The 13,614-nt window shown below is 43.9% G+C and overlaps 1 protein-coding gene across 6 annotated transcripts in view; it reads left to right on the top strand.

Annotated features, from left to right (window-relative positions):
* Cep72 (centrosomal protein 72) overlaps positions 1-13,614 on the top strand; it is a 32,447-nt gene that overhangs the window by 12,339 nt on the left and 6,494 nt on the right. For all 6 annotated transcript variants that reach the window (XM_050145804.1, XM_050145802.1, XM_050145803.1 and 3 more), the window contains 6 exons: positions 813-921; positions 3,915-4,093; positions 6,165-6,374; positions 7,359-7,663; positions 9,311-9,449; positions 10,777-10,973. In XM_050145804.1, coding sequence (XP_050001761.1) covers positions 813-921; positions 3,915-4,093; positions 6,165-6,374; positions 7,359-7,663; positions 9,311-9,449; positions 10,777-10,973 — 1,139 coding nt within the window. The remainder of the gene's footprint in view (positions 1-812; positions 922-3,914; positions 4,094-6,164; positions 6,375-7,358; positions 7,664-9,310; positions 9,450-10,776; positions 10,974-13,614) is intronic.

Consider the following 13,614-nt stretch of genomic DNA (forward strand, 5'->3'; position numbering starts at 1 on the left):
GGAATTTGGAAGGCTCTGGAAGTTTTGCATTTGCATTCTGGTGGAGGAGTCCAGGATTTACTGCCTCCGACTGGAAAATAGCTCAGTGTAGACATGTTCTGCTAGAGAAGACACGTGAAACTTTACAACATTGTGGGTTTTTCTCACTCTTTACTATTTTCTATAATTTTGTGCCAAAGTAAATACCATTTAGGAGCTGGCATGGGAACTTCTCCACATGTGCAACTAGAATGCTACTATAAAATGGGAGAGTTCCAGGAGTGACTGAGGGCCTCATCCTCAGGTATTTACATAAGAGGTTCCAGGAACTCTTGGTCAAAGCCTTCTGAGGCCTCAGATCTCTAGTGGGAACATTTGGGATTCTCAGTCCCACTCAGTGTGTTGTAGACTCATCTGTGCAGATTTTTTCTCTTATGTGACAAGAAACATCCAGTGTCTGGCATGCACATATTTAATAAACATTTAAAAAGCATCTTAAATGTACGTGCACTTCATATGTGTCCTACTTTTGCAGCGGGCATTAGCCTGTTCCAGAAGCAGCTCATGGACAGTGAGCTTGGAGGGTATAGGCTAGCCTCTTGGCATTGCACTTGGCATTGTTGGGAAGCCAAGTATAGCCACCAGAGCTCATAATTCCAGGTTGATACATGCCATTTGCTGATGAGAGCTTATGGTTGAGTCAGCCCTGGCACCAAAGTCTTCCTGTCTTGTGAGCTCCAGAGTAGGGGAACTGGGCATGACAACTCTCATGAAAAACATGGCAATCACCTGCCCTTGCTGTTTTCTATAGTTCTTATAAATTTTGTCTTTAGATGACCGTCCTGTGAGAGAGAGTGAGCGAAAGGCTTCTCAGCTTCATTTTGCTTCAGAGAATTCACTGGACTCAAAGCAGAGCTTCTCGGCTGCTGTAACAGCTGGAAGGTATGCACTGATGTAGTTCTGCTCAGAGATGGACTTCAAACTTGCCTGTTGACAGAACATTCAACCATCAGGCATGAATGTCTGTGCGCCAACTGCCCTGGGGATGGAGTAGATGGTGGTGCAGGGTCTGTCTCTCTGTTCAGATGTTTTTTCAATACTACCAACCCATTTGAAACAGGAGAGCTGCTGTGCAGACGGCCATACCACAGAGCCTTGCATTTCTGATCTCTTGGTGTCTCTGGTGTCAGCTTTTTCCTTTATTTTGCTGTTCACATTATGGCACTAATGGAGAACATTAGCATGTCTTGACCCCGTTCTGTATTTTTCTTTTTGTTTTTAAATTTTGTTTTTTTTTCATATATGTATATTGTCTTAGTTAAGGTTCTGTTGTTGATGAAACACTATGTTCAAGGCAACTTGGGGAGGAAAGGGTTTATTTCGGTTTGCACTTACAGTCCATTTACCGAAAGAAATCAGACAAGAACTTAAACAGGGCAGGAACCTAGAGGCAGGAGCTGATGCAGAGGCTATAGAGGAGTGCTGCTTACTGGCTCGCTCTTTAGCCTGTTTTCTTATAGAACCAGGACCACCAGCCCAGGCATGGCACCACCACAATGGGCTGGACCCTCCCCCGTCAATCTCTAATAAAGAAAATGCCCTACAAGCATCAAATGTTATGATTTTCATTTCCATGATGGCTAAGGATGATGAACAATTTTGTTTCTCAGCCATTTGAGATTCTTCTGTTATGAATTCTCTGTTTAGATCTGTACTCCATTTTTTAATTGGATTATTTTTTGGGGGGTGGTGTCTAGTTTCTTGAGTTCTTTATATATTTTGGAGATCTGTCAGATGTGGGGTTGGTGACGATCTTTCCTTTTCAGTAGGCTGCTATTTTGTCTTATTGGCTGTGTCCTTTGCCTTACAGAAGCTTTTCAGTTTTATGAGGTCCCATTTATTGTTGATCTCAGTGTCTGTGCTACTGGTGTTCTCTTCAGGAAGTTTTTTCCTGTGCCAATGTGTTCAAGGCTACTTCCCACTTTGTCTTCTGTCAGGTTCAGCATAACTGGATTTACATTGGGGTCTTTGATCAAGTTTTGTGCAGGGTGATAGATATGGGTCTATTTGCATTCTTCTACATGCCAACATCCAGTTATGCCAGCACCATTTGTTGAAGATGCTTTCTTTTTTCCATTGTATGATTTTGGCTTTGTCAAAAATCAGATGTCCATAGATGTATGCATTTATGTCAAGGTCTTCAGTTCAATTTCATTGATGCACCTGTCTCTTTTTATGCCATTACCATGCTGTTTTTATGATTTTACCACCTTAGTAGAGCTGGAAATTGGGGATAGTGATACCTCCAGAAGTTCCTTTATTGTACAGGATTGTTTAGCTGACCTGGGATTTTGATTTTCCATATGAAGTTGAGTGTTCTTTCAAGGTCTGTAAAGAATTGTGTTGGAAATTTAATGGGAATTGCATTGAATCTGTAGATTGCTTTCGATAAAATGATCATTTTTACTATGTTAATCCTACTGATCCATGAGCATGGAGATCTTTTGATATCTTCGCAAATTTCTTTCTTCAAAGACTTAAAGTTATTTTTTTGTTCTCCTTTTTTTTTATAGTTTTTTATTGAGCTCTACATTTTTCTCTGCTTTCCTCCCTGCTTCTCCCCTCCCCTTCTACCCTCTCCCATGGTTCCCATGCTCCCAATTTACTCAGGAGATCTTGTTCTTTTCTACTAACATGTGGATTAGATCCATGTATGTCTCTCTTAGGGTCCTCATTGTTGTCTAGTTCTCTGGGATTGTGAATTGTAGGCTGATTTTCTTTGTTTTATGTCTAACAGCCACTTACTGCTTTCTGAGTTTTCTGTCCTGCCCAGTTCCTGCAATCGTTAAGTCCCAAAGAAATCACACAGCGGTCTACATTAATCATAAACTGATTGGCCCATTAGCTCAGGCTTCTTATTAACTCTTATAACTTATATTAGCCCATCATTCTTATCTGTGTTAGCCACATGGCTTAGTACCCTTTTCAGTGGCGTAGTCACATCTTGCTTCTTCTGTGTCTGGACAAGACTGCAGAGGGAGCTTCCCTCTTCCCAGAATTCTCCTGTTCTCATTGACCCACCTCTACTTCCTATCTGGTTATCCTGCCTATACTTTCTGCCTACTACTGGCCAATCAGTGTTTATTTAAAACATAATTGACAGAATATAGACAATTGTCCCATACCAACTTATGAATAAGTACATATGATATTTGTCTTTCTGGGTCTGGGTTACCTCACTCAATATGATGTTTTCTAGATCCATTCATTTGCCTGCAAATTTCAAGGTGTCATTTTTTTTTCTGTCTTTTTTTTTAGAATTTTTTAGAATTCCTTTCCAAGATCTCTCAGGTTTTATGTGGATTTAGCTGGCCCACATTAGCAGGCCATTCTGTAGTCTGAGGCTGCTCATTCATTTCCCTGCCACCCATACCCAAAATAATCACACATAAACTGTATTATTACAACACTGCTTGACTTACTAGCTCACACTTCTTATTGACTAGCTCTTATATGTTAAATTAACCCATTTCTACTAATCTGTGTATTGCCACGTTATTGTGGCCTACTAGTAAGGTTCCTTTTCGTGTCTGTCTCCTGCTGTGGTTATATGGCTTCTCCCTGATTCCGCCTACCCTCTCCTCTTCTGTCTGCTTGGAATTCCCGCCTTGCCCTATTCTGTGCTGCAATATGCCCAAAGTAGCTTTGTTATTAAATAATTGTATTCACAGCATGCAGAAGGGAATCCCATATCACCTGCAACTCACGACTTTGTCATGCATGGTCAGTTGTGCTAGGTAAGACCTTCTTCCAGGTCACTTTGTAACGAGAGCCATCCTAGCACTGAACTCTTCCCAAGAGAGGTGTGAGGGTCCCCTGTGGACTGTAGTATACATGGGCCTGCTGGCACTGAAGACTTTTCTTTTCCCTTGCAGACCACACCACTCCAGAACCAGATGTGCTGATACTTCAGCTAAGAAATGCTTAGTTATGGATGCTGATGATGAGGCTGTCCTGAACCTCATTGCTGAGTGCGAGTGGGACCTGAGCAATCCTCCTGGGAGCACGAGCTCCAGCCAGAAGGAACACGAGGCTGACCTCCATTATGCCCAAGGTGCACTGCACAGCACAGTGAATCTCCATGGTTTAGGGAGGCTTTGGCTTCAGCGTGGACTTTTGATGCTTATAGTATTGACTTTGAATACTAGTATTTGGTTTATGGAATTAGAAAATGGAAAGTTAATGGATCTAATTTGAGTCTAGTCATAATTACAGTTGTTTGAGTATCAATCTCTCTCCGAGCATAGAATAAATACCTGATATAAACAAGAAAGCTAGATGTCCACAGCACCTGAGGAGGAGCAGTCAGTCACTCAGCTCGTACAATATGCCAGTGCTCAGGAGCCTGATAGGCCACTGTACCTACCAGGATCTCAGAACTTCTCACACTGTGAGCTTAATGCGCACCAGAGACTTGCTTATAAGCTTTAATGTCTTCTACTCCATGCTGGGGCCAGCAGCTCCTGAGCCATATCTTCCCAATACTGCTGTCCTCAGTCCTCTTAATCCTAGTTCTCATAGGCGTGTGTTTGTTTATAATTTTACCTTGCCTTTTCCTGACGGGTTTTGATGCAGTGTTGGCCATTTGTGTGCTTTCTCTTTAGTACTTTAAAGCCTTCCTGCCCTGTTGTTTAATGGGCTTATTTCTTTTTTCGGTGTTGAATCATATAAATTATGTGTGGATTTTAGATCTGAGACCTTTCTCTCAATCCATTTATTGATTGCCTTTTCACTTTCATAACAGTGATTCAAAGAACCAATAAGTCCAAGCAGCCATTTTTTCTATACTAGAATGTGCTTGTGTCTTTATGACGCTTTTCCGCCTCATGCTATAGAAAGACAGTCCATATTGAAACAGTACTGAGTGGTGTAAAAGGGCTGCATTACTGGCCACGACCTCGCCCTGTAGTTGTTTGTTTTTTTTTCTTTGTCTTGTTTTGTTTTTAACTCTTTTTCTTTGCTCTTTTGGGGCCCTCTACCCAGCTCCCAAGTAATCACAAGGAGACTTATTCTTTCTTATTATGCCCAGTCTTAGCTTGGCTTGTTGCTAGTCAGTTTTTCTTAACTTAAATTATCCCAGCTACCTTTTGCCTCGGGGCTTTTTACCTTTTTCTATTTATCTTTTCTTCTTACTCCATAGCTCTACGTGTAGTGGGGTGCCTGGCTCCTGGTGCCCTCTCCTCTCTCTCACAGTGTTCTCCTTGTTTTTATTCTTTCTGTCTGCTAGTCCTGCCTATTCTTTCTCCTGCCTAGCTGTTGGCTGTTCACCAAACATCTGGTGTTTTAGGCAGGCAGAGTCACACAGCTTCATAGAATTAAACAAATACAACATAGAGAAATGCAGCACATGTTTTCATCATTAAACAAATGTTCCACACATAAATGAATGTAACACATCACCAACTAGTACTTCACATCTCCCATTCTAGTTACTCTGAGCATCTATTGAAAGAGTCGTCATGTAATAACTCTGGACATTAGTTGAGGTAATTGACTTGCATCTACTTCTGTAGCACATGTAATAAAAACCAGGAGACAAAAACTGGGGTTCAACCTGAAGATCAGAAAAGCAAAACAGCCTAGTTCTTACCTCTGCCTCAGTCTGAAATGGCAATCCTTCCTTCAGGAATCTCAGAATGAGACTGTGTGTGAGAGCTGTCTCCTCCTATCTTATATTCCTCTCTAGGGCTGGGATTGAAGGTGTGCACCACTACCACCTGGTTTCTATGGCAATCAGTGTGACTACTGGGATTAAAAGTGTGTGTCACCACTGTCTGGTTTGTAAGGCTGACCAGTGGGGCTGTTTTACTCTCTGATTTTCAGGCAGGCTTTATTTATTAAAATTCAAATGAAATATCACTACATATTTTCTGATCTGTAAAACTGTCTTCCATACACTGCCACCCATCTTGGTTACTTGGGATTGAGGCTTGTCACCCTTGACCACTGCTGTTTTCCTGTCTGTAGAACTACCTGGAATTCACTGCAGTGCTGACTGCTCTATTAACATACACTGTCTTCTTTAATTGATTTAAGAAAAGTATATTTTATAAATTTCATATTTTCTCACAAACTTAAAATATAATTTTAATGAAGTAAAACTTAAAATGTTTTTAATAAAATAGAGCCTGGACATCTGTTGAGTCCTTTGTCCATCCAGCACCAGTGTGGGGACTCAGTGAGGAGAGGCCACGAGAAGAAGAAAGGCAACCCCAGAGGGTGCTGTTCGGGCCATTTATCTCAGGACCATCTCTGTGGGGAGCTCGCCCCACAGCATGGAGTGCCAGAGGCCTTCCATGTGAACATGCAGCAAGCCCGCTTCACTGCACACCCAGGTGATCAGTTACACAGTGTTTGATACAACTCTGACATTTTTTTCTGGTATCTTTATACATATACTTCATATTCTATATGAAGTTCTGAAATATCATTGAAAAGGATTTGGCACATTGGAATTTATTTTAGACTGCAAGTTTGTAAATTTCTTGGTATTTTCCTACTGTGCACACATGTTCTTACTGTGCCTCTTATATTTCTTCCTATTCCTATCTAGCCCCATAGGCACACATTTTTTTTCTAAATACACAGGCCAAGCTCATTACAGTAGCTACATTTTTAATACAAAAGATGAGGAAAATTAAATAAGTTAATTGAGAGTACCATGAGCATGTATAGTTTGAGTGTGAAAACTTCCCACATAAGTGAACTTGTTATCTTGAGGCCTCTCTTGTTTTCATCACGTTTGAAGTACAATGGTCAGGGATGTGGCTGTCTAGAATTCTGGGCTGTGGCTAAGCCAGGGTCATGTCCCTGTTCAATAACTTCCTACTTTCATTGTTCTTCCTGAGAGAAGAGCATGTCTACCCCTCCACGAGGGTATTAGTGAGCAAGTACAGAGGATGTCCCATTTCATTTGGCCATTTCAGCCCATTTAATTTCTTGGAAATGCACATATGTGATATTGTATCGAGAACTTTGTTGACACATCTGTGCCGTTGAGCTGATGCTGAGCAAATGCTCACAGAAGTCTGGTACTTCACAAGGAGGGATTCTGTCTACTTCATCCAGGCACTCCTCAGAATCCATGTTTTATCATAGTTGCTCCCTGTGTGTCTTCCTCCTTCACCTTGTATTCCTTCCTCTTGTGTGTCTTTTTGTGTATGTGTGTGCATAGATACTCATGTGTTTGTTGCATATGCCTGTGTTTGATTGACACACATCCACATTTATAGGTATGTATTTTTTAATTATAATATCAGCCTTTACATCCCAAAGAATTCAGTTTAATGAGGATTCTGCTCATTCTCTCTGTATTATAGACTCTGTGGATGTTGAGGACTGTGGTTCATCTTCTCAGAAGTCAAGTTTGTCATCACAAAATATATTAAATCCTTTGCCTGTTCCTGAGAAGTACAGAAAGCGAAGGATGCCTGGTGGGAGATTCCAGGTGCCTTCAGACCGGGAGTGTCTGAGCTGCTTAGAGAGGCCTGATGGGCCCTCCAGCCTCGAGGACAGTCTGAGCATACAGGATGGCTTGGAGAGCCACAGTCAGGTGACCATGTCCCATCCTGAGGCTTTGGAGGCTGAAGAGCAGACGTCTCATGGCACAAGTGACCCCAGAGTGGTGAGCAGCTGGAGTAGAGGGGTCAGCAGCTAGAGATGTGCCTCATTCCCACCAAGTGTGTTCCAACGCTTGGTGCTTGATCCTCATGCTGCGTTGTTGTAGTGCTCTGGTTCGGAGGGGCAAGCACAGCCACACAATAGCCTGATTTCCCCATATTTAATTTGTCTCAGAACCTGGAGTCAGGCTTTATGGCAGGCTGAATCATCAGTGACTGTCATGAAGGGAGAATCCTGGAAATACACATTATGGTTTCTGAAAGATTCATTCCTGCTGAGGGGATTAAGACCTCCCATACCCTCAAGGACCTACAGGCTTCAGGAACTACTTCATTTGGCTTAGAAGCTACAGGGGATTCAGGGTGGTTGATTCTCTGATCGGTCCTAAGCTGCACCTGAGGTAAAGCAAGGGCAGCTTGTACCAGACCTTTTCTACTGGGTCACCACCCAGTTCCCAGATCATGACATAGAAACTTCTCGTTAGTCACAAGGCTCAGCTCGTTTCTGGCTAGCTCTTTTTAACCTAAAGTAACTTGTTTCTCCTTATCCACCTTTTGCCTTGGGACTTTTTACTTTTCTCTCCTCTCTGTCTTGCGTTCACTACTTGTATCTGACTGGCCACTGCCTGGCTTCTTCCCTGGGTGTGCCCCTCGCTCTGCTCTGCTCTGCTCTGCTCTGCTCTTCTCTTCTCTTCTCTTCTCTTCTCTTCTCTTCTCTTCTCTTCTCTTCTCTTCTCTTCTCTTCTCTCCTCTCCTCTCCTCTCCTCTCCTCTCCTCTCCTCTCCTCTCCTCTCCTCTCCCCTCTCCTCTCCTCTCCTCTCCTCTCCTCTTCTCTTCTCTTCTGTCCTTTTTAAGCCTAGATTTCTCCTTTTATTCTCTGCCTGCCAGCCTCACCTGTTCTTTCTCTGCCTCGCTATTTTTTGTTTAGTTCTTTATTAGACCAATCCGGTCCTTTAGGCAGGCAGGATAAAACAGATCCAACACATCTTTACATAATTAAACACACTTCCTTACATCGTTAAACAAAGAAGATAAAGGCTAGGTGGTGCACGCCTTTAATCCCAGCACTAGGTAGGCAGAGGCAGGTGGATCTCTATGAGTTTGAGCCTGGTCTACAGAGTGACTTCCAGGACAGCCAGGACTGTTACACAGAGAAACTCTGTCTTGAAAAACCAAACAAAAAACTTAAACAAATGCAGCATAAACAAATGTAACACATCTTTACACAGTTAAAGTAATAATCCATAGTATAAACAAATACAGCACATCTTTGCCCAGTTAAAATAATATTCCACAACTGAAGCTGGCTATTTGGAGCCACAGTTAAGGTCACGCCTAGGATTTCTGAACCATGTTAGAGGCAATGGCTAGTTGACTACAAAGTGTTAGTTCTGGGGGATGCTTTCGTATGTGATGTGACCATGATGATTTGGAAAGAAGGAAACAGGAGAGGGAAATGCTGTGCTCTCACAGCCTCGTGAGGGGCCAGCGTCACAAACGGGTATCTCTTCTCAGCTCAAGGTTCTGCCCCTGGACACACTTCTTCCACAAAGGAGACAAGCGTTTTATACTCAGTCATGTTGCACTAGAGACCTAGTTTTCACAGTGAGCGCCAGCTTAAAGCCGATCTTGTGATTGTGTCTTCACCATAGCTGTCTCCTAAACTCTGCTCAGCGGTGGTGCCTGAGCAGAGGCCTGCTCTGGAAGTGGCACTCCTGGAGGCGCTCCTCGACCTAATAGACAGGTGTGCAAGCGGCAGTGGGTCCCTGCATGGCAATGAGGCGTTCCTTGGTGAGTCCTGGCAGCATCTACTAAGCTGTCTGCTGTCTTCTGATTTTCTATGTGCATCTGGTTGAGGACAGGGCCCTGGATTCACAAAACTTCAGGTATGTGATAGGAACCCAACAAGACTGTCTTCCCTAGTGAAGATTAGGTAGGTCTGTTTGCTTCTGCAGACTGGAGATTCAGCATGAGAGTGTGCTGGGGTTCCTCATGCAGTGTTGTGCTCCAGGCCTAGGAGATGACTGCCTTCTCCAGAAGCCTGGGCTACAAGGAGTGTCCTTTTGGAGTCAGGCTCATCAGCACTGAGATGCCTAAGCTACTGCCTGCCATGGCTCCTGTCTTAGTCAGGGTTACTATTCTGTGATAGAACACATAACCATAACCAAAGCAACTTGAGGAGGAAAAGGTTTATTTGGCTGACTCTTCCACATCACAGTTTATCCTTAAAGGAAGTCAGGACAGGAACTCAGAGTAGGAACCTAGAGGCAGGAGCTGATGCAGAGGCCATGAAGGGTGCTGCTTACTGCCCTGGCCCTCTTGGCTTGTGTCTTCCAGAACCAGCACCACCCACCACATGGGCTGGACCCTCCACCATTAATCACTCATTAAGAAAATGACCTACAGGCTTGCCTACAGCCCCATCTTATCAGGCATTTTCTTAATTGAGGCTCCCACAGATGACTTTAGCTTGTGTCGTGTTGACTTAAGGTACCAACGGTTCCTGACCTCCCCTTGAGGTTGTGACCTTTTTACTTATTCCTGGATCAGAAACCCTGGGAACAACTGTACATTTATCCTTTAACCAGGGCCAGTGTCTTGCTGCGGCAGAAGTGATCCATGGTAGCTGTGATGCTCACAGTGCCCTTGCCTCCTTGGAGTTTTCAGGCCAAGCTACATCTTCCTGATGTGGCTACCTAGTATATGTGTCCTTCTCTCAAAAGTTGCCTTTTTTGTAATTAAAAGCCATGTTCATTCTTAGCTGGGCAATGGTGGCAAACACCTTTAATCCCAGCACTCAGGAGGCAGAAACAGGTGGATCTCTAAGTTCGAGGCCAGCCCGGTCTACAAGACAGGCTCCAAAGTTCCAGGACAGGCTCCAAAGCTACAGAGAAACCCTGTCTCAAAAAAACAAAAAACAAAAAACAAACAACAAAAAAAAAATGTTCATTTCTCATAGAGAGGCAATCAAGGTACCAGTGTCTGGGTTTTTGTTGTTGTTGTTTTGTTTTCTTTTTCTGTCCTCTGCTTTCAGATCACATAGCTATGTAGTGAGGATTTTTTTTATATTCCATCCTGTAGCTATGATATGGTAAATCTACTTCCTTTTGACTTCTAGCTCAGGCCAGACATGTTTTGGCATCTCTTCAAGAGTTCACAGTGGCTCGGGACAGTTCAGCACTTGAAAAAGAAGGAACTAGTTACCTGTCTCTTGAAAATAAGTCCCTGCAAAGCCGCCTTGCTGAGCAGCAGCAACAGTACACTGCCATAGTGAACAAGGTGACGGCAGAGCTCAACAATTCGAAGAGGGAGCTGGTGAGCTGTGTTCCCTGCTGTTTTCATTTGTTCACGGGTCGGACCTCAGGACAAGGGCAGTGCTGACTCTTGTGCTCACAGCTACTGTTGGGCTCTCTTGTTGGAAATATTATGTTAAGGAATGTTATTTTGTTTAATTCTGTGAAGCTGTGATATTTTGCCTGTCTAGAACACCTGGTGGTCTAATAAAGATCTGAATAGCAAGGCAGGAGAAAGGATAGGCAGGACTGGCAGGCAGAGAGAAGATATAGAAGGAGGAGAACATCAGGGGTCAGACATCAGCTACACAGCAGTCCATGAAGTAAGAGTAAGATTTACAGAAGTAAGAGAACAGGAAAAGCCCAGAGGCAAAAGGTAGATAGGATAATGTAAGTTAAGAAAAGCTGGCATATAACAAACCAAGCTAAGACCAGACATTCATAACTAAGAATAAGTCTCCTGTGATTTATTTGGGAGCTGGGTAGTGGCCCCGCAAAAAGAGCCAAAAGATAAAAAGCATCATAATACTACATACACTCCCCCTTGCTGCTCCAGGACCAAGCAGTTTCCCCTATTAGCAGTTCTTATCTCCAGGGCTTCCCCTGACTGTCTCACACCCAGATCCCAGAAAACAGTGAACTTAAGATGGTATTGTTGCTGATTGTCAAACTTCTGCCTGGCACTGTCTTCTCAGAGAGTCTGGATGGAAGAGATGGGAGAAGAAGAAACAAAACAGACTCATTTTGTCACTGGCATAGGCTACATAAGGTTCCGATTAGCTAGGTCATCTGTGGTCTTTGCTTTGTTCTGCACCAACCAGACAACATTTGAAGGTTGTGTCTGAGCCTAGGGGACTCTCTAACAGCAGGTGGTACCCAGAAAGAACTATACAAATGTGGATGTCACCTCTAATTTGATTCTTATGGGATTGTATCATGTGTACAGTATTGGGGTGCCCTCATTTCTTTTAAGCTTATGCTGATAGTTACATCAAAGGCAGAAGGGTCAGACCACAGAGCCACCTGCGAATGCACCCACCAGAGCAAGTATTAATTGTCTGCTTAGCTCTGTGGCTTTGTAGTTCATAATAACCTCAAAATGAGCGTTGAACCAACATGCTGTGGCCAGCCTCTGCAGTAGAATGAATGATACCAACTAAGCACAAATCGGTTGCCAAGGCTCAGCACTCATCTGAAAGCCTGGCACGTCAGGATGTTCTTCCAGGCTCCCTCACAGAAAGTCTTGATGCCATGTGGGCCTCTGTATGGGCTGCGGGAGTTTTTATGATACCAAGAAGGGGTTGCCAGTCTGTCCCCACTGTCAGTGTGTATTGGTCCATCCCTGGCAAGGTGAGCACCTAGGAACTGTGTGCACTCTAAGCCAGTGGGTTCCTGTAGCAACTGCCTGGCTTGCCTCCTGCACTGGTCACTTTATCTGTAAAATAGATGGATGTACCGCATTATTTCTGGGGGAAAGTTTAAAGTTGCCTTTAAATATCTTCATTTTGGGAAGATCTGCATAAGAGATGACACTTGAAACCCCAATTTAGAGAAAATGAAAGAACAATGAGCTGACACAGATGGTCTCTGGTATTGAAAACACTGGATCTCCTGCATGTGCACAAAACTCTGGCATCTGGAGAGAGCCCTAGCCCAGTGTGCCTTGACTGCTGTGCTGTGCAGAGTATTGTCTCTGTGGGATTGTTGGCCCCATGGGACACAGCATAGTCTTACAAGAAAACCATAAAGTAATACCTGTTAAGGCAGACACAGTATGAGTCAGCCCTGCTGGATCTGGAACAGCGGCACCCAGAAGTCAGTATTGCCCTGCTGCGGTATGGAAGTAATTCACAGAAGTACCTGTGCTAAAGGGCAACCTTAAGTGTCAAGACAAGAACAGGCTTAAGTTCCCTGTCGGTCTGAGTGAGTGATCTGAGGCACTGGGAAAGTGCATGTAAGGGACCAACAAGAGCCACTGTCCAGAGTGACTATTGTCAAGTCCTGGTGAGTTTCACAGGGTAGAGACCTTAGCCTGCATGGAGCTTCCTGTGACATCTAGAATTATATCTTGAGGCAGAGAAAGACTCTGCCCCTAACCTGGTATCCTTAATACAGTTTCCAAGCCAGATGTACCTGCCCAGTCTGGGTGTGTTCAGTCCCTGTGGCCTGTGCCCATCACAGCCTGAGTGTGATTGAGAGGTAGGAGCTGGCACAACCCACTGCTGAGAGCTAGTGCCAGAAAGAAGAGCCTGTGTGGGTCCTCATTGTGAGGTGCTTTGAAAGAAGATTTAAAGCTGCAGCTGAGAGAAATGGTTTTGGGTCCGGCAATCAGCCTTTAATAGGAGGCATCATGCCTAGTGGGTATAGACGTGCAGAGAGGGTAGGGTTGAAACACACAGAATAAGCTCACCCATTTCCTGTGAACTGGACTTGGGTCTTGATGTGATGCAAGTCCTCACTCCTCTTCTCCAACCCCTAAGCTGCAGGCAGGTGAGTCCAGATGTGTGGGAGCCCTGACCTCACAGGCAGCTAGCATGACTCCTATCAAGAAGCCTGGTAACTTGTGCCACCTTTGCAACGGCTGCTATTATGAGGCTGATGGTAGTCTTGGCCTCTGTCTTATGTTCCATTCTTAACAGCCCAGTTTGTGTTCAGCATTTTCC

Source organism: Alexandromys fortis, unplaced genomic scaffold (genome assembly GCF_014885135.2).
Source record: "Alexandromys fortis isolate MF-2015 unplaced genomic scaffold, M_Fortis_MF-2015_v1.1 scaffold_50, whole genome shotgun sequence".
Lineage (NCBI taxonomy): Eukaryota > Metazoa > Chordata > Mammalia > Rodentia > Cricetidae > Alexandromys > Alexandromys fortis.